This window comes from Eumetopias jubatus, unplaced genomic scaffold (assembly GCF_037043125.1).
Source record: "Eumetopias jubatus isolate StellerSeaLion01/CBP00866 unplaced genomic scaffold, mEumJub1_p1.0 scaffold_8, whole genome shotgun sequence".
In the NCBI taxonomy this organism is placed as follows: Eukaryota; Metazoa; Chordata; class Mammalia; order Carnivora; family Otariidae; genus Eumetopias; species Eumetopias jubatus.
The window spans coordinates 56,962,320-56,985,984 of NW_028274814.1; the positions used below are offsets into that span (position 1 = coordinate 56,962,320).

General features: G+C 35.2%; 1 protein-coding gene across 3 annotated transcripts in view; it reads right to left on the bottom strand.

The window, feature by feature from the left end:
* Positions 1-3,714: 3,714 nt before the first annotated feature.
* Positions 3,715-23,665, bottom strand: part of SLCO1A2 (solute carrier organic anion transporter family member 1A2) — a 40,164-nt gene continuing 20,213 nt past the window's right edge. For 2 of the 3 annotated variants that reach the window (XM_028093255.2, XM_088025568.1), the window contains 7 exons: positions 22,815-22,979; positions 21,407-21,602; positions 17,926-18,091; positions 15,895-16,067; positions 9,440-9,504; positions 8,766-8,883; positions 3,715-3,934 (listed from right to left, as the gene is read on the bottom strand). In XM_028093255.2, coding sequence (XP_027949056.1) covers positions 3,715-3,934; positions 8,766-8,883; positions 9,440-9,504; positions 15,895-16,067; positions 17,926-18,091; positions 21,407-21,602; positions 22,815-22,979 — 1,103 coding nt within the window. The remainder of the gene's footprint in view (positions 3,935-8,765; positions 8,884-9,439; positions 9,505-15,894; positions 16,068-17,925; positions 18,092-21,406; positions 21,603-22,814; positions 22,980-23,665) is intronic. The other variant, XM_088025567.1, reaches the window with a different exon arrangement.

Consider the following 23,665-nt stretch of genomic DNA (forward strand, 5'->3'; position numbering starts at 1 on the left):
TTGTGCAGGTATTCAGCACCACATCAGGTCACCAGGCTCTAGCTATCTTTCTGCTCCACCTTCCTCAAATGTTGTCTTCATTCCTATGCCTGTTGCCTCTTGGTTGCAAGAAGACTGCTGCTTCTCAAGGTCTAATATCCGTAGTTCAGGAAAGAAAGAAAAAAGAGCACAAAATATATTCTCAGGAAACTTTTTCTTTCTCTTCTCTTCCTTTTTTTCTTTCTTTCTTCTTTCTTTCTTTCTTTCTTTCTTTCTTTCTTTCTTTCTTTCTTTCTTTCTTCTTTCTTTCTTTCTTTCTTTCTTTCTTTCTTTCTTTCTTTCTTTCTTTCTTTTTTTCTTTCTTTTTTTTTTGTTGTTGTTGTTGGAAAGAGATTACCAATTAGCAAGCTTCTGCCAATATATCTGTAGTTCGCAGTAAAGGACATATTCTTACATTTGTTTGCTTTTATTCTTCCCTCAATTAGGACTGGATTTTTTTTTCTTTCTCTCTCTCTCTTTTCTAAAAATATTTTATTATTTGACACACACACAGAAAGAGATAGTGAGAGAGAGAGCACACGCAGGGGGAATGGCAGGCAGTGGGAGAGGGAGAAGCAGGCTCCCCGCTGAGCAAGGAGCTCATCACAGGGTTCTATCCCAGGACCCTGGGATCATGACCTGAGCTGAAGATAGACGCTTAACCAATTGAGCCACCCAGGCACCCCTAAGATTATTTCTTTATTACTATAATTTGAAAATTTAATTACAATACATCTTGGTGTTGGCCTGCTTTTGTTGATTTTGATGGGAATTCTCTATGTCTCCTGGATCTGGATGTCTGTTTCCTTCCTGAGATTAGGGAAGTTTTCAGCTATCATTTCCTCAAATAAATTTTCTGCACCCTTTTCTCTTTCTTCTTCTGGGACTCCTATAATATGAATATTATTATGTTTGATGGAGTCCCTGAGTTCCCGAAGTGTATTCTTGTGTTCCATAACTCTTCTTTCTCTCTTTTGTTCAGCTTCATATTGTCCATTATTTTGTCTTCTAGGCCACTAATTCATTCCTCTGTTTCTTTCAGCCTGCTGTTCATTGCATCAAGCCTGTTTCCAATCTTGTTTATGGCATTCTTCATCTCTGATTCTTTTTTAACTCTTTTATCTCTGTTGTAAGGGTCTTACTGATGTCTTCTATTCTTTTCTCAAGCCAAGTGATTATCCTTATGATTATTGCTTTGAATTCTCCATCAGGCATGTTACTTACCTCTGTTTCACTTAGATCTCTGACCATGGCCTTATATTGTTCTTTCATTTGGGATAAAATCCTCCATCTTTGCATTTTGTCTAAGTTTCTGCCTTCTTCTCTGCATTTGAAAAGCCAGTTATGTCTCCTCATTCTGAAAGTAATGCCCTAATGAAGAGGTCATGAGGTGCCCAGAGCCTTGTGCTTTGGGGAGTGTCTCAGGTATGTGCTACATATACTCTGCTCTTGTGTTTTGGCTGCTCTATCCCTCAGGCCAATTGTTTGCAGAGGTTCTCCTTGCCTATTGTGGGCAGTTTTTGGTCCCTGGCCAGAATATGGCTAGTTTTAAGTAGGTGTGCTCTGGTCTGCTTGTGAAATGAGACCTGACACAAACTCCACCGTAACTGGGGCCCTCCAGAACTCTCTGGTCAGGGGATGTGGTGTGGGCAGGGGTTTGTGCTTGTCTTCTGCGGGGGAGGGGACTGCTGCCCTGGGACTGAGGCAAGCTTGACTGAGAAGGGCAGTCCTGCCAGAGTGCAGGGGAGTGGGGCTTGGTGTTAGCACATGAGGCAGCCAGTGGTCACCCTGAACTGGCCTCCTGCAGGTGGTTCTGTGTTTATGCTGAGGGGTGGGGGAGGGAAATGGTGCCAGCCAGCAAGCACCTTTGCTCCCAGAGAGGCAACTCCATGAATGTTGCCTCTCATGGACAACCTCTGAGAAGAGCAAATCGTTTTCCCACTGTGTGCCTCAGGTGCTCTTTAGATCACTGTTTCCAAACTGACTGCCTGAGTATTGTTTGCCTACCTTCTCTCCAGGAGCAGTATAGTGCCCTCAGCGCTCTATCCCAGCCAAACCCTCTGACCTTTAAAACTCCAGTCTTCAAGCCCTGCTGGTTGCAAAAACTCACAGAATTTAGCCTCATTTTCCAAGCCAGTGGCTTTGGGAAAACATTTTCCTTGTGCATCCATCCCCCTGTTCAATCCTCTCAATCTTGCCCTTCTCTGAGAACATAGCTCCTTATCCCTCTGCAGCACCTGGGATCTGTTTCTCCCCTAAATTCCATCTCTGCACTTCCTACCTTCTTTGATGCAGCCTCTTCTCTCTCTTTAGTTGTGCAGTTTGTTCTATTTGTCTTCAGGCCAATTTCTGGAGTATTTAGGATGATTTGCTAGTTATCTAGCTGTGTTCACTGGATAAGATGAGCCAAAGGTTTCCTCCTCTGCCACCATCTTCCTCTCCTCTCCCCAAAAGCTTCTTATGTGGTGCTGTTTCCTGTTTCTCACAAGTCTCTGGAAATAGAGTAAGTCCTTGTTCCTCCTTTTAGCTTCCAGATGATTCTTCCCATTTCCTCCCCACCAACTCCAAATTTCCTGTCATCAGACTCTAACACTCGACTATAAACACTCAACTATTCCTCACTGCTGCAATCACACCTACCCTGAGTTACATTCCTCATTTCCAATGATTAGCTCTTCTCTCATGTTTCAACAAAACTCCTGTCTTGAGTCATGGTTATTTTTAATATAACGAGAAATGAAATCTCAAACTCCACAATTCCAAAACTTAACTCATAGGCTTGACCTACCCAGTCTTTCTCCTCTCAGTTGCCTTCTTCTCATATGACACATCTAATCATTCAGGAAATTGTATTAGTCCTCAAAATGTCTTTAGGTAGTCTTTCAATTAACTGGTCTATTTTCTGTACAGCTACCAGTTTTTTTGGTAGTATTTGAACTTGCAACTCAGTGGCTCCTACCTACGTCCCAGGGTCCTTGTGACTTTATTCTAGATTATACCTTCTTCCACTCTTCTATCCCTGGAGGAATTCACATTCCCTTTATATTACACATATATAACCATAGTATATTAATACCCACTTCTCCCACCTTCCCTTCCTGTAATCTCCTCACCATTATGGATTTATATAATGATTTATGTATTAACTATTATTTAAGTGGGCTGGAGAGTAAGGAGAGAAAATAAGAATTAGATAAATATGGTTCCTTATTCTACTCCCTTGAACCAGAAACCCAATATCATCAATAGGGCCTCTTGTCTTTTAAAATTCTTTCATCTTTTTATTGTATCCATACATGACAAAATAATAATATGGGTACATTTATTTTTTTATTTTTTTTTGAAAGATTTTATTTATTTATTCATGAGAGACAGAAAGAGAGAGAAAGAGAAGCAGAGGGAGAAGCAGGCCTCCCGCTGAGCAGAGAGCCCGATGCGGGGCTCAATCCCAGGACCCGGGGATCACGACCTGAGCCAAAGGCAGTTGCTTAACCATCTGAGCCACCCAGGCACCCCAATAATATGAGTACATTTAGTTTTAAATGTGTATCTTGAATTTTATTAACATAACAGAATCTACTTTTTTAAAGCCTCATTCTTGGAGGCTTTAAAAGTTACACTCTGTATCCCTATTGATTTTAAAAACAATTAAGCTGGTGTATTCTCCAACTCTGGGAAGCATGATATAATGGGGCATTACAGTTTAGTTTTCAATTCATCATCATTCAAAACTTTGGAATTTTGGTTCATATCTTTGCATTCATTTTCCTTCCCTGTAACCTTTGCCTCTATAAGCACGGTTCCTGAACAGGCATTTTCACCAGGTAGAAGACGCTTCTTTAAAATAATTAGGATTAAAAAGGCTGGAATATAGCTTGTTCCTCTTAGAGCTGCGGGCAAGCCAAGGTAGATGTATCTATCAAAAAAAATGTTAAAACATATTAAATATTGCATAGTGTGGGTAGTATAAGCTAGTATTGCATACCCTTAATCATTAACATTTCATTCCCATGAGGACAACAGCAGCTAATTGTTTTGCATGTCAATGTTATATAAGCAACTTTTCTGAACTCACTTATTAATTCTAACATTTGTTAAACGTTTTTTTGGAATTTTTCATCCAGAAAATTCACACTTCTTTTCTTCTTTTCTAATCCTTTGGGTTTTTTAAATCCTTTTACATAAAATTGAGCCTCTAATTTAAATGTAACACTGACAGCAATAGCAGTTTTATTTATCTAATTAAGATCTAATTTATCTAATTAAGAATGCTTCCAAAGAAATCACCATCAATTGTGATTTCTACTTGGGTGGGGGCGTTGATGGCCTTAATCAAGTTAAGGAACTTCCTCTTCTATTCTGAGTTTGCTCAAAGTTTTAATTATGAGTATGTAAAATATCACCAAATTATTTTTCTGCATATAGTTAGCAGAATATCCAAGATCTTACCCCTTTTACTGAGTTAATAGGGTATATTAGATTAATAGAGTCTTCTCATATTGAACCATCCATGCATGCATAATATAAACTCCATTAGTGAGTGTTTTATACATTAGATTTGATTTATTCATTTTTTTTTAAGATTTTATTTATTTGACAGAGCACAAGCAGAGGGAGAGAGAGGGAGAAGCAGGCTCCCTGCTGAGCAAGGAGCCTGATGTGGGACTCGATCCCAGGGTCCTGGGATCATGACCCGGGCCGAAGGCAGTCGCTTAACCGACTGAGCCACCCAGGCGTCCCTTGATTTATTCATTTTTATTTAGAATTTTTACATGCATATTTGTAAGTAAAATCAGCCTGCACTTTTTTCCTTCTACTGAACTTGTCTAATGTGAATATCAAAATTGTACTAGTTTTGTAAATGAATTGGGAAATTTTCCCTTTTTTTCCATTTTTCAGAATGACATGTATTATGCAGAAATCATCAGTTCATTGAAGGTTTGTAAAACTTGTCTTAGAATCTGGACTTGGTGTCCTTGGAGGATGGGAATTTTTGACTGATTCATGTTTTTAAATAGCTATGAAAATATTCATGTTTTCTATGTATTTATAATAAAATTTGGTAATATATACTCATCTAGAAAACTATTTAATATTTCCAAATTGCTGTATCTAAAATCCCTAAGTATTTGTACTTATATTTCATTTTTTATTCTTTATAGCATTTATTTGTACCTCCTCTCTATTTGCCTTTCCAGAGTATTATTATTATTATATTTTAATCTTTTCAAAAAACAGTGTTTTACTTTTTTGGTTACCTCTGTGGTGTGTAGTCTATTAATTTCATCATCTTTTTATTTCGTCTTTTACTTCTAAAATGTTATAATGAAACACTTCAAGAATACAGAAAAAATAAGTTAACTAATATGTTTGTACTTACCACCCAGGTTTTCAAAATGATTAAATTTTACCATTTTTGTTTCAGACCAATTCAAAAGAAAAAACTAATACATTGAAATCCCTGTGTGCCCCTATGATATTATCTTTTAGCCCTTCCTAGGTGTAAAACTATGTTGAATGTTATGGATTTTGTTTCTAGTTTATTTTTATAGTTTTACAAAGTGTATATGTATATATTCGTAATGTATAGAATTACTTTATATGTTTTTACATTTTAAATAATTGGAATACATTTCATTCTGTGTATATTGTCTTTGAACCCAGTTATATCCCTTTGGAATTTAAAAAATATATTGTATCTATTGTTCTTATTTGAAATAGGAAATATATCAATACATAACTTAATGAATTATTTATCAGGTTTTTCTACTTTATTTGAAGTTACATTGTCCTTTTTCTAAATTCTGAGTCACTAATTTCCAGTCTTTTAAAAACATACATATATTTAAATTTCTAAATATACCTTTGAGTACTGGCTTAGTCTTGTCACACAGGTTTTCCTAACAGTGCTTTCACTAACATAGAGTTCTAGTTACTTCATTATTTTTATTATAATTTATTCTTTGACCTGTAAGTAATTTCACGTGTGAGGTTTTGGCAACATTTTATCATAGTTTCTAATTGCATTGCATTATGGACAGAAAATAGTGGTTACGTGGTATCAACACTTTTTTTTTTTAACTTTGTGGCATTGGACTTAGTTGTAATAAATGTTTATTATAGGCTTGAGAAAGATGTATATTCTATTGGTTAGGCTTTTTTTAAATTGCTATATATCTATTAGATAGATAGATCTATTAGATAGATTGTACAATATGGTGGTTCACAATTTTCTCTATCCTCAATAATTTTTTGCCTACATTTTCTATTCACTCATTGGGAAAGTTTGTTGAAATTTTCCACTCTGATTTAAATTTCTTCCTGTAATTTTGTGAATTTTTTGTTTTATATGTTTGAGATTAGGTTGATAGATATATATAGGTTGATTACTGCTATATATTATTGATGAAGCATTTCTTTTATTATTAAGTAATATCCTTCTTTAATTCTATTGATCCTTTTCACTTTATTTTATTTTATTTTATTTTTAAAGTAGGCTTCACGCCCAGCATAGAGCCCAATGCAGGGCTTGAATTCATGACCCTGAGATCAAGACCTGAGCTGAAATCAAGAGTTGGATGCTTAACCGTCTGAGCCACCCAGGTGCCCCAATCCTTTTCACTTTAAATTCTATTTTGTCTCATAGTCATTAATATAACCACAGAAGTTTGATTTAATATCTGCCTGGTATATCTTTTCTGACTTTTATCTTCAGCCTTTCCTCACACTTTATTTCTTAGGCTGTGTCTTGCAAATAACATATAGCTAGAATTTTGAAAACACTGAAACTCACATGAAAGTCACTATCTTTTAAGAAGTAAGTTCCTTTGCTTTGCATTTATTGATAAACCTGATATATTTAGGTTTATTTTTCAACTTATTTTGTATGCTTTTATTTTCCTATTTCCTGCTTCCATTGAATTTTCCTTAATCCCTTTCTTCCTTTCTAGTAGCTTGGAATAAATGTAAGTGGCCATCCTTATATCCTTACATTTTTGGCAAAATTTAAAGTTAATCAGTATTTCTGTTCTTAAGAACTGCAAAAGAGTCCTAGACTTTATCTGGATTTTATTTTTTTTAATATTTTATTTATTTATTTGACAGAGAGAGACACAGTGACAGAGGGAACACAAGCAGGGGGAGTGGGAGAGGGAGAAGCAGGCTTCCTGCGGAGCAGGGAGTCAGATGCGGGGCTCAATCCCAGGACCCTGGGCTTAATGACTGAGCCACCCAGGCACCACTACCTGGATTTGAAGCTAACAGGTTAGCCTGCCACAGTTGCATGAAAGCTGGCTCAAGATAAAGACTGCTAGGTCAGAGACACAGGGCTTTTTTACTCACAGTACAGCAGTCAGCAAAAGCTGCAAATTCAGGTTGGTTTTCCTTAACCTTCAAGTCCCAAAGGAATCACACAGTGAGAGACCTATGTGGATTTTGTGCACACTATGGGTTTGGATCACAGCTAAGAAATCCTGAGTTTAGGAAATCCCATTCTTTTAAATGGGCTGCAAGCCAATTGCCAACATTTGCCATAGAGAGAGTTACTATTTTTATCATCCTAGACAGCAAACTCTGCTCCACAGGAAAACATCACCTATATCTTCCAAGGTCATTTACTATTCAAGCATTCTTGAAAAGTTAGTCTACAGCAAAAGGCTCTGCTAACAAGATATGCAGAAATGTAAGAGACCCATGGAGAACTGTCTACTAACGATATCCACCGCCTGTTTCTACACAATATTAACATCTGGTGAATTTTCTCATGAGTACACTTTATCAGCCACTCTAATTAATCTGACTGATAGAGTTTGGTACCAAATATAATTATTTTGTCTGAAATAGCATTTAGTTAAGGCTACTATCAACAGGAATCCTGGCAGCAGGATGAGGCTGATCTACACTAGCGATCCTTGCGGTTTCTCAGCTGTGAGGCAAACCCATTGCATGTACAGTGTGTGCCTGGGCCCACCTCCACATTACCCCTGTAGAGCTTTAGGGGAACAGAGAACTGATGAAAACAGGAATCTCATGCTGTCTGCCCTCCTCACAGTTCTTCACATATATCCTTTTGTTAATCAACATAGGACCTTAACATGTTTTAAAGAATGCTAAATTTTTTTTAGTAAATGGAAGAGTTTTTGTACTGCCCTATCAAGAGAAATTAACACAAAAGAAATGTGAAAATAACAAAATGGAAGTGTTTTGTTAAAAACACATTAATATGATCTTGAGCTTTGTTTAAAATCAGACTTATATTAACAAAAAAATAAGCCTTTATGAGACATGAAGAATATTGTGTCAGCAAAATTTAATGAAGGAGGAAACATATCATTTTGAAAAGTAGAGGTGGATATGAAAGGAAGTAAAGATTCAAGCTAGTATGATGTTAAAAGTGATGTAGGATAAAATGGGAACACTTTAGAGAGTAATGTAATTTAGATAGGAAGTGTATGTACAGCTATGACTTTCAATAATATACTGATTGCTACCAATTTAACAAAGATCATTTTGAAAGGCTACGTTAAGGAAGCCATCCATGCTTACATTTAACAAGTACTTTGAATATAGTAAGGAAATAAGATTCTAGTATATAAATAAGGAATAAAGATATAGTATTAGCATATATTCTGGAAACACAACCAAAAGTAGTCTAGTACCTGACAAAGAAAATGTTATACGTGAATGGTGCCATTTCATGTACAGCCTGTGCTTGGAAAACAATTCTTCAAAAAATTTATTATCTTTACCTGAAGTAGGCAGAGTCATATATCCTGCATGCCCCTGACTCACCACATTTCAAAATTCCCCAATGTAAACATGTGGAATCCGCTAAAGCTCCAAAATATATAGGTGCAGGAATTCCAGCTGCAATTAAAGAAGGGAGAAGGAATAATCCATCAACAAGGTAAGAATTAAGGTACATTATTTTGTTTGGAAACATTTTCCCTATCTGTAGAACAAATAAAGTTTAGATAAACTTTATTTGTTTAATAAACAAATAAAATAGAATGCTTTAGGTTTTATTTTTAGAAATTAGAAGTTACTTTTACTATAAAGTTTCTAAATTATAAAGGACAAGTAATGTGATGGATAAATGCAACATAAAATTATTGATATAGAAAAACAATGAATTAATGATTCTTAATTTTTTCTGCAGTGCTTTGGGCCAATCATGTGTACAAGACATTTTTTTGTGCATTTGCTTTTAAAATCTTCTAATAGATGAAAAGTAGAATTAAGTTCAGATAAGTCTTTTTCAAGTAAAGGGGGGAAGTTCTCCATGTCTTATTGTCCCTCATTCTCATATAAATTACAAAGTGCTGCAAACAGAAGGGGTATTTGCTAGACTATTACTCTGAGAGAATGATTTCATTTACTTAGTATTTAATGATCTGATGTTGGAAAAAATAACTATTTTTACCAAATACTCTTGTGCAAAATGTATGTAACCCCACACCAAGAGACTTCTCTTCAGGCTTGATACACCTAAAAAAATAAGTAAATTCACAAATAAAATAAAAGTAGAGATTTAAATACTGTCATAGTTTTTTTTTTTTAACTTTTTGTATGCTGGTAACACACTGGGCACTAGAAAATTGTTTTGCATACTTGGTTATTCAAGGCCTAATAATCCAATATACAGCCTGCACAGGACCTCTACTTCTGATCCTTGGCATTTTACCCATCATTTTTTGCTCATCCATTTCTATCAGAGAGTTATCAAAGAAGAAAATATTTCATATCAATTTCTACCCCAATATCTACTTATTGAAGTGGCAGTTCTTCATTAAACCTTCAGCCTAAAACAAAACTATGCAACCCTTGCTGTATTTAAATTATTTGTATTGACAAAATACAGAAAAGCCAAGACTTTATATAAATAAATGTAAGGCAGAAAGAAAGCAAAAATAAAAATTTTCAAAGGAATATGACAAAGAAATCCAAAGCAAACATATTTTATGTGATTTGGTATCATTTTGAGTCACACAGATCTCTCCATTCTCTCCAAAAATTCCCCCACTTTTGCACTGTTGCCTGAAACTCCTATATGTAGAAATGAAGACTATAATTCCCCAATGGGGCCCTTTTGGTGTCCCGCTCACTCCGGCATCAACATGGCTAACTCACCAAAGAATTCACTTTGAGAGTTCCACTGTATTCCCTTCCCTGATTAACTCAAAGCTGAGAAAATAAAAGCAGCTTTCTTCACAAAAGCATGCAATACATTTTTAGCAAAAATGTCATCTTATTGGCATTTTCTCAATGTAAGTGTTTTACTAAATTTGAAAACCTCATAGTTTGATCTGGACATTATCTTCCTGACACATAGGTTAGTTAGACAACATCAATGATTTTACTCAGAAGAAAGTTAAGAAAGCCACGAGACCCAGCATGATCCTCTGAGTCCCATGGTTTCCATTTAATACAGAAAATAGGGCATTACATTTTCCTGAAAAATTTTTCTTTCCCCTCCATCTCTAATATACCACTTAATGATCTCACAGAAGCATGAAATACTAATAGCAAAGAAATTATTTAAGCAGTTGAAACAGTTGAAACTGTTCTATGAACTCTATCATTGATTGGCATTGATAGTAACATCAATTTCTAGAATCCAAGAATCAGAAGAATTAGCATGCAAATCATGGGAAAATGCTGAGAGAAATTGAAATTGTTCTTTAAACTGGCAGAGTAGCATTGATGTTGCGCTCCTCTACCATCATGGTAAGAGATCCAGGAAGATTCCACAAAAATAGAGACAAACACAAGTGTATTAATAAAAGCCTCAGGGTTAAATTCTACAATATGGTCCTGGCAAGAGGTGGGGGAAGAAAGTAGAGTCGTGAAGAGAGCCTGATTAGGTACTTGTTTTATTAGGGGATAGATACTAAAACTGAAAAGTTTTGGAATTGATAGTAAAACATTAATGTAGTTAAGAATTTCAATAATCAGGTTAACCATTTGAAAGATATACAGCTTTCAAAGCAGCAGAAGAATATCCAGTATATACCATAGTTTCCCCCTTATCTGTGGTTTCACTTTCTGTGGTTTGAGTTACCCACAGTCAACCGCAGTCTGGAAGCAGATGGTCCACAGGCTGACACATCACTGGAAGATCAAAAGCAGCCAAATGCTACGATCCCTGTATCACAGTGCCTACATCATTCACCTCCTTTCATCTCATCATGTAGGCATTTTATCATCTAACATCATCACAAAAGGGAAAAGGGTGAGTACAGGGGCGCCTGGGTGGCTCAGTGGGTTTAGTGTCTGCCTTCAGCTCAGGTCATGATCCCAGGGTCCTGGGATGGAGCTCCTCAAGCAGGACTCTCTACTCAGCGGGAAGCCTGCTTCTCCCTCTCCCTCTGCCTGCCACTCCCCCTGCTTGTGCTCTTTCTCTCTGTGTCAAGTAAATAAAATCTAAAAAAAAAAAAAAGGTGAGTACAGCACGAGATATTTTGATAGTGAGAGAGACCACATGCACTTAACTTTCATTACAGTATATTGTTACACTTGTTCTATTTCATTATTAGTTATTGTTGTTAATCTCTTGCTGTGTCTAATATATAGGAAAAAAACATAATGTAGGGTTTGGTACTATCCATGGTTTCAGGCATCCACTGGAGATCTTAAAATATATCCCTTGCAGATAAAGGGGTACCACTGTACAATGGAAAGCAAAAAAGAAGTAAAAAGAAAGTTAAATAAATAGAATATATTAAATAAAATAGCAAAAAGACCCTTACCACAATAATTATAAGAAACATAAGTGGGTTAAAGGTACCATTTTTAGATGATAAAATCATACCTAGCAAATTATCTATGAAGCATAAGAAAGGATTGAAGACTGAAAATAAAGGGAAGGGAAAAGATATAACAGGAACAGTGAACCAAAAGAAAGCTAGAATGGCAATTTTAATAAGAAACAAAATATAATTCCTTGAAAGAAATAGCTAAAAGGTAAAGAAGAGAATTAAATGATGCTAATAATAGAAGTATAATGACCAAAAGCATATTTGCATCCTATAATATAGCCTCCAAATATATAAATTAAAAAAACAGGTGATGGGTATCAAGGAGGGCACATGTTGTGATGAGCACTGAGTGTTGTACGCAACTAAGGAATTGCTGAACACTACATTAAAAACTAATGATGTACTATATGTTAGCTAACTGAACATAATAAAAAGAACTGGCAGAATTATAGGGAGAAATGCATCAACAATATTTACAGATTTGAACACATATCTCTGAAAAACTGATGAATTACATTTAAAAAAGTTTGATAACAAAGTACTTCAATCCAAGAGATATGAGAACTGTATACTCAAAAGGCAGAAGTTACCCATTCTTTCCAGAAAAACATGAAATACTCAAAAAATGCACTAGGCCCCAAAGAAAGGATTGATATCCCACCTCCCCAATCTGTAATCTTTCAGAATATGTTCTCTGAACATAAAAATGGAATAACAATAAGAAAACAATACCTATAGAAAGTTCTAATAGATATGAACATTATATAACACATTAATAAATAAACTTGGTCTGGTGGGGCAAATCATAAAAGAAACTGCAAAATAGTTAAAAATCTTGAAAGAAAATACTAGTTGAGGCATAGCTAAAGTGGTAGTTGGGAGGAAATGTATAGTTTTATATACAGTAGTCAAAATGAACAAGTGATCTAAGTATTAAACTCAAACAGTGAAAGAAAAACAGAGCAAGCCTAAAAGAAAAAAAATAAGAAGTGCAGAAATACATGAAATAAAGATTAACAAAACCAAAACTGATTCTTTAAAAGAAGAAAAATAAAACATATGCCTCTGGCAAGAGTGATCAAGAAAAAATGAAGAAGGGACAAATAAACAAAATACATAAGAAAAAAGGGTAAACCTTTCAGATACATCAGAGAATATCAGAATGATAAAAGATTATAAACTCCTATTCACTAGCAAGTAAGTATACAACAGGTATAAGTAGAAATGGAAAATGTGAATAGGTGCTAACACTGAATAAATGGAAATAATAATCAAATATCACTGTCCAAATGAGCCCAGAGCATAAATACTTTTACAGGTGGATATATATAACTTTCAACAGACAGATGTTTAATATAAGTAGTTCCAGAAATTAAAAAATAGAAAATTTATCAATTCATTTTGTGGGGTCTCAAATGATCCCAAAGCAAAAAAAGAATAAAAAATAGTAGGTCTGTTTTACTTAACAACATAGATATGACAATTTTAAATAAAGTATTTAAACAAACCACATCATATATAAAATATACCATAACTAACTATGGTCTTTCTCATCCATGCAATCATTTTAACATAAAAAAACTACCATTATATTTTACTACACTAAAAATACTGAGTAGAAAAATTATAGAATCATAGATGCAGAAAAATACATTTAATAAAGTTTAATATTAAAGACTTAGAAACTCGATGAAAACTATATACTGAAAATCTACAGCAAGTATAATGGAAAAATTCATATGGTTTCCATTAAGATTAGAAAAGTACAAGAATACTCACTATCACCACCATCGTTCAACACAGTTTTGGAGATCCAAGTTGATGATAAGAAAATTTAAAAAGCCTAAGATGTGTAAGGTTTAGAAGTGAAGAGCTATAACTCTCCATATTTACACATATTTCTATATAGAAAGCCTAAGAAAATCAACAAATTATTAGACTAAGTTGTTGGATTAAAAACTAAACTTTAAAAAATTAACAGCACTCCTCTAAATCAACAATAACCAACTAGAAAATGTAAGAGAAAATAGTGCCACTTACAATCACAAATAAATACATACCCGTATGTATCCATACAAACATATCCATTTCTGTGTGTGGACAGACATACTTGGATATGTATATGTTTATAATTATAAATGATATAATCTTGTATGTATGTATATATTTGGATTATGTGTGTATAGTATCTATAGAAGAAAATTTAAATAAATGGAAAGATATTCCATTTTCACAAATATTTGATGCCAGATTTTCTCCAATTAATCTATGGAATCCACACAAACTCCATCAAAATTCCTACGTGAGTATAAAGATCCATACATCAGTAGCTAAATCAATTTGTGAAGAAAAGAAAAAAGAGTAAAGGTGACAGTGGTGGGCGGGTGAGTAAGAGTTACCATACAAGATATTAACATACACAATATCAAAGTAATAAAATCAATATGGTACCAGTATGAGAACAGACAAAATGTGGAATAAGAATAAAAGTGAAAAATAGACTCATGTAATATCAAAACATGAGATATGATAAAGGTGCTACCACAAATCAACAGAGAAGGGACCTCTTATTTATATTGATGTTAGGAAAACTATTATATGGAAAAAAATAACATTGAACAACTGTCTCCCTTGCACCACACATAAAAGTAGACTTGTGATGGTTTAAAGAACCATATGTAAAAGGTGAAGCTATAAATGTTAGCATAAAATTTAGGTGAATATTTTTATAAATTAGGAATGTAAAAATACTTATAAAATATGACTCTCCCCAAGGCAAGAAAATAGTTGGATTTCAGTACAATAAAATTTAGGATTTAATTTCATGAAAGATGCTGTGGAGAAATTAAAGATGAGAGAGTAGGAGATAATTGTATCATGTAAACAATATTACATTAATATTTATAATTTAGACAGTAATCAACAAAATCACCAAGAAAAATACAGGAAATGTAATAGAAAATGGACAAAGAAAACCAATAAGCATCTTGAAGCAGAAGCCTAAATACCTAAAAAAAATTTGAAGAGATGCTTAAACACACTGAATCAGGAAATCACATATTAAAACATCAGTGAGCTACCATTCTATACCCATTGGAGTAGTCAAAGTCCAAAGGTTAGATAATTCCAAGTGTTAGTGAGGCTGAAGGAGGTAGGAAGTCACATGCAGTGAAGGTGTGAGAATAACTCGTAAGTCCTAGCAGTACTTGATGAATTTATGTATGCCTGTGCCTTATGAACCAAAACAAGTTGTATAGCACAATACCTGTGATATATGATATAGCTATAATAATATTCATGTGGGTACATATGGTAAGAGGAAGTGAAAAATGGAATGAAAAAAAAAAGCAAAATAAAACATGAAAACTTGTCCCAGCCTATGAGGATAATGTGCTACGAACTGAGAATCAAAGTTATTATCTTAACTCTGCTTCTAAGTTCCAATAATATATGAAGAAAAGAGAAAAAGATGCAAATTTTGTTTACTAGGAATGTTTATGATTGTTTACTAGGCATGAAGAATACTGGAATTCCATGAACACATTTGTAGGACACCTAAGTTTGAATTGGAGCTCTGCAGTTTCCTCGTTTGAGAAAGCCCTTCATCATTTGTCTCTCATAGCCTTGTAAAAAGAGTTGAACACTTATTATTATGCCTATTTTTGATTTAAGGAAATGAAGCTCAGATCAAGTGACCTGTTTAATGCCCTGTAGATATTAACTGGTGAAACTTCTGAGAGCTTTACACTCTGCTATCTTATAGCTTGAGCCATATAAAATGACTGCTAGGCAACCACTCTACCTATCGAAATGACCATTTCATACAGTTTACGCTAAAATATAAATGTGTCTCTTGTGTTAAACAATGAGAGGTTCACATAATTTAACTGCAAAAAATAAGGAAGGGAAATATAGGGAGAGAAATGCCAAAAGATGAATATTCATATTCCTGAACTATAAAACTTTGTAAAATTCAACAATGCCTAATGTAAAACTCTTATTAAATGATATATGAAAACACTGAATTCTTAGATAATGTAGGCTCCAAGTGGCTTTCTGAGAAAAGTTACCTTAATTAAGGACCAGAAAGGAATCCAAATAAAGAAAATGATTCTTGTACCTTAGGAGAACCATATATCCAGGTATGGCAGATAAAGAATAAATGAAACTGCCAATTGCTGACAAGATTAAAAAGTACTGGAGCATCATGGAACAGTCATGTCCTTTGTCACACAGCCCAAGAACTGCAGATGAATTTCCTGATGTTTGAATGCAGCTACAATTTTGGAACACCTGTGTGAAAATAATATATTATCCTATTTAAGAAAGTAAAATTTTGAACACAAATCACAGATATTTTCTACATAGCCAACTGGATCAAGATGGAGACTGTTTATTCCCTTTACTCTCATCTCTATTATGATGCCTCTCAGGATTATAGCATAAAACAAAACATGGAAGGATGGTTTTAATAAAAAAGCATTTCTTTCTAAATATGTGGAGTAAATTTGCAATAGCTCAGCTATTCTAAAGTCACGTCTTTTAAAAACATACACTGTTTTGTTACAACAGGAAGTATGACAAAATTTGTTTCAGAATACTCAGTGGAAATATTTAGATTCTTATGACTAAAGCTTTGTTTCAAAAAATATAGTTCATTTCAAAAACAGAGGATATTCTATCCTTTAAAAATTCTTGTATGTTTCCAGGTTTTCATAAGAATCAAAATTTATATTTTACTTTATTACCAACCAACACTTTAAATATTATAACATTTTTTTAGGCACACACATACACAAAAAGCCTAATTCCATTTTCTTAAAAAGCTTTCAGAATGTGAAAAATACGGAAAAGGAAAAAAATGTCAAAGCAATTAGCTGGATAATTGAGATCAAAACCACCAACTTCATCTCAATGATAAAAATATTTCAGTCCAGAGTATTTTTAAAATGAATTATCTGCAAATGGCAAGATTTCATTCCTTTTGATGGCTGCATAATATTCCAGTGTGTGTGTGTGTGTGTGTGTGTATTTTAAAATACTCTGGACTGAATATATATATATATATATATATATATATATATATATATATATATATATATGCCACATCTTCTTTATCCATTCATCTGTCGATGAACACCTGGCTCTTTCCATAGTTTGGCTATTGTGGACATTGCTGCTATAAACATCGGGGTGCACATACCCCTTCAGATCACTACATTTGTTATCTTTGGGGTAAATACCCAGGAGTGCAATTGCTGGATTGTATGGTAGCTCTATTTTCAACTTTTTGAGGAACCTCCATACTGTTTTCCAGAGTGGCTGCACCAGCTTGCATTCCCACCAACAGTGTAGGAGGGTTATAAGTCAGAGAAAGACAAGTATCATATGATCTCGCTGATATGAGGAATTCTTAATCTCAGGAAACAAACTGAGGGTTGCTGGAGTGGTGGGGGTAGGAGGCCATGGGGTGGCTGGGTGATAGACATTGGGGAGGGTATGTGCTATGGTGAGCGCTGTGAATTGTGTGAGACTGTTGAATCACAGACCTGTACCTCTGAAACAAATAATACATTATATGTTAAAAAAAAAAAAAAAAGAAGATAGTAGGAAGGGAAAAATGAAGGGGGGAAAATTGGAAGGCAGATGAACCATGAGAGACTATGGACTCTGAGAAACAAACTGAGGGTTCTAGAGGGGAGGGGGGTGGGGGAATGGGTTAGCCTGGTGATGGGTATTAAAGAGGGCATATGATACTGAATGGAGCACTGGGTGTTATACGCAAACAATGAATCATGGAACACTACATCAAAAACTAATGATGTAATGTATGGTGATTAATATAACATAATAAAATTTAAAAAATGCAAAAAAATGAATCTGAGTAATGATGTCACTGCTATGAAATTAAAGATCAGTGATCAATGTCTACTATACTCAAAATTAAATAATTAAAAAAATAAAGAAAATGATTAGTGGTCAGACACTGTGGAGGTTTAAAATAAGATTTATGAAATAAAAGGCAAATCAACGGAACATACAGAAAGACATTAATTTTACTTTTATCAAATGTGGAGCCAGTTCATGTTGGAAAGTTCCAATGGAATGCATAAAACCAAAGTTCTGTAAAAAGACCAATAGAATGTGTTACCATATTTATTCCTGTTCCAACAGATGTCTCACAGCCAGCAAGACAAGCTGACATATATGACACACCATTGTTTCCACACACAGGGTCCCATGTTTTAGTTGGACAGTTGCAATCCCTGTTACAATCAGCAAGGATGGTATTTCCCACGTATAGATCTTGTTGCATTCTGAAATGATTTAAAATAATGCATGGATATTGAAAGACTATTAGAGCATTTTCTTTTTCCTCTTTTCATCTTAATCCAAAATTATATTTCCTCTCCTCCCCAAAGTAGAAACAGAAATCTTCCCAACATCGATGTGTGAAAAAAACCTGCTTTGGTGACACATAGCCACTTTTCAATGATTTACTTCAGGTAAACAAATAGCCAAAAAACAGGCATTAACTGAGTGCCTTCCATATAGAGGGTGTTTTTTTCAGGTATTATTAGAACTCAAAAATGAAGATGACCTAATCCCTATGGTTAATCCATATGGTAGTAAGTAACAAGAGATCTTATGTTTGAAAACAACCTTGAAGATCAAAATCTGTAAGTTCAATTTGTAATGCAGATAGTACATTTAACTTTAGAAACCCAATTACTTGAGTAAACAAATACATTCTCCTAGTGTAAAGAATGTTCAGTGGTCAACAAAATGGCAACATAGGTGTTCTTGACCAGTCTCCCTCCCAAGAAGACCAATTAGCAGCTATCCATAGATATGATACCATTGTGAAAATCCCAGAACCTGAGGGTGAGGCTAAAGCACCCCATTGGACCATGAAGACCTAGAAAGACCACACTGGAAGGGTACAAGGAGTAGTTACACTCTAATCAAATTGCCCCAACCCCAGGTCAGCATAACACCACACTGAGAGGGCCCTCCTGGACCTACAATTTTACCAGTAGGAAAAGAGAGCCCAAGGGTGACATCAAGCTCCCTCAGCATTATAGGTTGTTTCCCAGGAGGCCCATTCAGGTCTCACCTCATGAGGATCACTGGGAGAATCTGCAGGCCTCACTCATTAAGAATTAGATAGAGAAGTAGAGGAGGGCAGGGATTACAGCAACCAGCACTCAGATCTTGGTGGACTGTGTTCTTACTTGCAGCATTGTCCAAGTACAAATCCCAGCCTGTGGTTCTGCTCATCTACAGAGCTGAATGATGACTTCCTTTAGCCAAGGAGCTCAGTTGGCACTTCTGCTTGATTTGGGTACCTAGTCAACAGGCCACACTGGCTGTGGAGACAGTTCAACTGCCCCATTTGGGCAGGGAAGCAAATTCACAATCCTGCCTAACTACTGAGCATAGCCTCCAGTCCCACCCATCCAGAAAGCCTGGCCAGAGAACCTAAGCCATAGAGTCCATCCTATAGCCCTGCTCAGTCTGGGAGCCAAGCTAATAGCCCTGCCCTACTGTTAAGCATAATCTCTGGCCCCCACATAAACAAGGAGCCTGAACAGCAACCCTGGGCAGCCTCAGAGCCCAGACTACAGCACCAGCCAGGAGCAGAGCCCAGCCTTTGGCCCTACCCAATTGCTGAACATAGCCTGAAGCCTTGCTCAGGCAGGGAACCTAGTCAGTGACTCTGCCCAATCATGGAGCAGAGCTTGCAGCCTCACCTGATGAGAGAATGTGGACAGCGATCCTGCCCAACCAGAGGATGCAGTTTCTAGCACCACCTAACTCTGGGATACAACTAGAGGCCTCTCTCCTCCAGAGAGCCTGGCCAGCAACCTTGCCCAACAGTAGAACATGGTCAGCACCTTGTGAAGCTCAGCCTCAACAAAACATTAGCAGAGAAATTAAGAAAACAATCCAATAATTGCATCAAAAGAATAAATACTTAAGGAATAAATTAAACCAAGGATGTGAGAATCTGTACACTGAAAACTTCAAGACATTGATGACAGAAACTGAGGAAGACACCAATAAATAGAAAGGTATTCCATGCTCATGGATTAGAAGAATTAATATTGCTAAAACGTCCATACTACCCAAAACAATCTGCAGATTTAGTGCAATCCCTAAACAGATTCCAGTGGCATTTTTCATAAACGTAGAAAAACAATTCTAAAATTTTTATGGATCCCCAAAATAGTAGTCAAAGCAATCTTGAGAAAGAAGAACAGAGCTGGAGGTATCCCACTTCCTGATTTCAAACTATTTTACAAAGCTATAGTAATCAAAACAGTATGGTATTAGCATAAAAAAGAGTCACAAAGATTATGGAACAGAATAGAGAACCCATAAATAAACCATGCATATGTAGTTAATTATAACAAGCAAACCAAGAATTTACTGTGGAGAAAGGATACTCTCTTCATAAGTGATATTGGGAACCTGGACAGCCACATGCAAAAGAGTGAAACTAGACCCCTATCTATCTAAAAATAAACTCAAATGGATTAAAGCCTTAAATTTAAGACCTAGAAGAAAATATAGTGGGTAAACTCCTTGACATCAGTCTTGGCAATGATTTTTTGGATTGGACACCAAAAAGCACAAGTAACAAAAGCAAAAATAAACAAGTGGAACTACATCAACTAAAAAGCTTCCAGACAGCAAGGGAAATCAGGAACAAAATGAAAAGACACCCTATGGAATGGGAGTAAATATTTGCAAATCATACATCTGATAAAGGGTTAATATCCAAAATATATTTTAAAAAACTAATAAAACTCAATAGCAAAAAAGCAAACAATCTGATTTTAAAATGGACAGAGGATCGCTTCTCAGCCTTTTTGCTAAGACCAAGTGTTAAAATGGGCGGAGGAACTAAATAGAAAATTTTCCCAAGAAGATATACAAATGGCCAATAAGTAAATGAAAGGATGTTCAACATCACCAATCATCAGAGAAATAAAAATCAAAGCCACAAGATATCATCTCACATCTGTTAGGATGTATATTATCAAAAAGTCAAAAGAAAACATTACTATGCATAACTTTCCTATAAATTCAGATAACCCTCAAATACAAACCCAAAACTATTCAATGATAGAGACCTACTTAGACAAATGAAATGTATGAATTTACATATGAATTAATATATCATGTATTAGGATTCAGTTATGCTGGATGTAAGCCCATTGTGGAAACATATAAAGGTGATTGAGACTATATAGTTAATTCTTAATTTTACCCATTTATGAGAGTATAAAATATATGGATCACATATCCTAATACAACCTAAAAAGCTATCAGTAGCTTCTTTGATATCAACTTTAATATCTACTAGGATATCAAAAAGACACACACACACACACACACACACATGTGCAATCATAAACTCACTAACCCTATAATATGTTCCCAGGCTCTTTAATAAGCCTAGAGCCTGGAGGGATAGGCTTACAATTGACAGATGGAGGAAAGATAAAGACCATGGATTATTGTTATTAATTCCAATTAGCTAATGATCTGGTCATGGGTAATCATTGAATAAAATATATTATTAACTGTTCTAAAAGTATGACGTTCATTAGAAAACAACATACCCTTTATAAGTGGTAGTTATGCCAGCAACTGAAGAATTATCACAGATCATGAGAAAACACAAAAAATGGAGAAGATATTCAATTAAAGATAACCAGCATCCTATGTGGGCAGCTTGTTTGACAGTAATCTTGAACTTCTTCATAATTAAACCACCAGCTATATATCCAATGCATATTGGAGGCAAGTTATAAATGCCTATAAATGTAAGTGAAATGTTGTTTACAAAGTGACTTAGCAAAAGAACAAATAAGATATCACTTTTATCTAATATGTCTTGCATAAGAAACCATTTAGGTCCAACTCACAGTGAAGAAAGCTGATTGAAATTTATCTCCATTTAGTTACATATTATGTACAGAGAGATTTTTTAAATGACCCACAATGTCAAAGTATATTTTGAAGACTGTTATCACTATCCTTCATTTAATTAATTATAGTAGGTTGTAAATTTCTTGTATGCAGGGATCATGATCTACATTTCTTTCATTTCAGGTAGGACTGACAAGTCAAAGTTGACCAGTAGTTTGTGAGTAATATGATTTTGCAGTTGTTTATACCCTCTCTAGTCATTAAGAATTTGACTTAGCTCAAGGTACTTTGGAAGGTCACTTTGCTGAACCCGTGGTTGTCAAGTATATTTACACTTCGTGCCCTCTCCCTAAAAAAAAGGGAAAAAATCAAGAAAAAGGAAAAGACAGCCCTTGGTTGCATTCTTACAATGCCAGGGTAAGTGAATCCCATCACATTTTCTTGGGAGAGTGGTTAAAAGTCCATTCCAGAATCCCCCAACAGATTGTCTAATTTAGTATGTCTTAGGTGGGCACCAGGTATCTGAAATTTTAACAAGCATTCTAGGTGATGTGGACGCAGGTAGTCTGGGAAATTCACTTTTCGAAACAGTAAATACTCTCAGGAGAAACCCAAAGTGGAAGAGAGCCACTGGAGTTAATGGGGTCACAGGAAAATCAGAATGCGTGAGCTGCAAAGACACCTCAAACCACCAGGGGGCCCAGGGAACTAAGGAGAGACATGGAATTCATATCCTGGAGTTAAAAGAGTGAAACTCAGACTCCTAATGAATTAACATTGTTTTCCTTTTTACATTAATTGTTTGCCTCTCTGAAAATTATCTCTAATCTGTACATTCCCCAAGATTTCCAAAAATATTTTGAATTTGTGTTCTGACCGGCAAGAGAGCATAAAAGAAAGCCAGGATTTCCTGGCTTCTTTCCTTCCCTACCGTTTGTGGATTTCCCTGGAGAATGGAAGGGGGAAATGTACCAGGGACAGAAACATCTCCACATATTTCAATTTAGGAGTTTCGTAGACCCATCATCACACTGTTTACCCTTTCATGGTTAAAAAAAAAAAAAAGTGAGCTACTAACATAGAGAAGAATAAACATACCGATTAGAAAGATTGCATCTGAAGCTGATTTTCCATATTGCTGTTCCAGATATTTAGGCATGAAGGTGAACATATTAACAAATGCATTGAACTGTACAATGCTTATTAGTATGAAAAGCATGTAAATTGGGTTGCATAAAAGACTTTTCATGAATGGTAAAAAATCTGAAATGAAAGAATGACAATAGTGTTAAACTAGCTTGGCTTTGCATTTTAAGATTGACTTTTTCTAAAACATCAACCTCCCCTCCCAAATTAAGATTTTTGCTTATAGTGTACATACTGGGTTTTGCTTTGCTTTATTTTGTTTTGTTACCTCTTGAAAACTAAAGTTATATCATTTTGGTACCCTCTGCAACTCAGTAATGCAGCTGACTGGGCAGGGAGCAGAACATAAGTTTTACCATCATTAAGTTGTTATTGTGTCTTAAGGAAAAGCTATAACATGACCAAAATATTGTCTGCACTCACACCAGTTCCTTTTTTTCCCTTCTATTAATAACCTCTCTTTTCTAGGGATCATCTAGACTGAAAGATGCTTGTTCTGTTTTTTAAAGTTTGGAAGGAGATCAACTTGATAATGTTCACACTCAAATATTGATATTATTGTTCCTGACCATTTAAAATATGTGGAAATTCATGGGATATAATTTTCTCAAGTACTGGGTATTTTTCTACTTCTTCAGAACAACCATTTGGTCCTGTCAATGGTGCACACTGGATACTCAATGAAACCACCTGGAGATCTTCTAAACTACAAACCCCCAGGTTCCACTCTCGGAGATCTTGATTCATTTGGTACATACTAAGGGTTATGTAAATGATATAACCCCAACTTTCCCCTTTTGGTG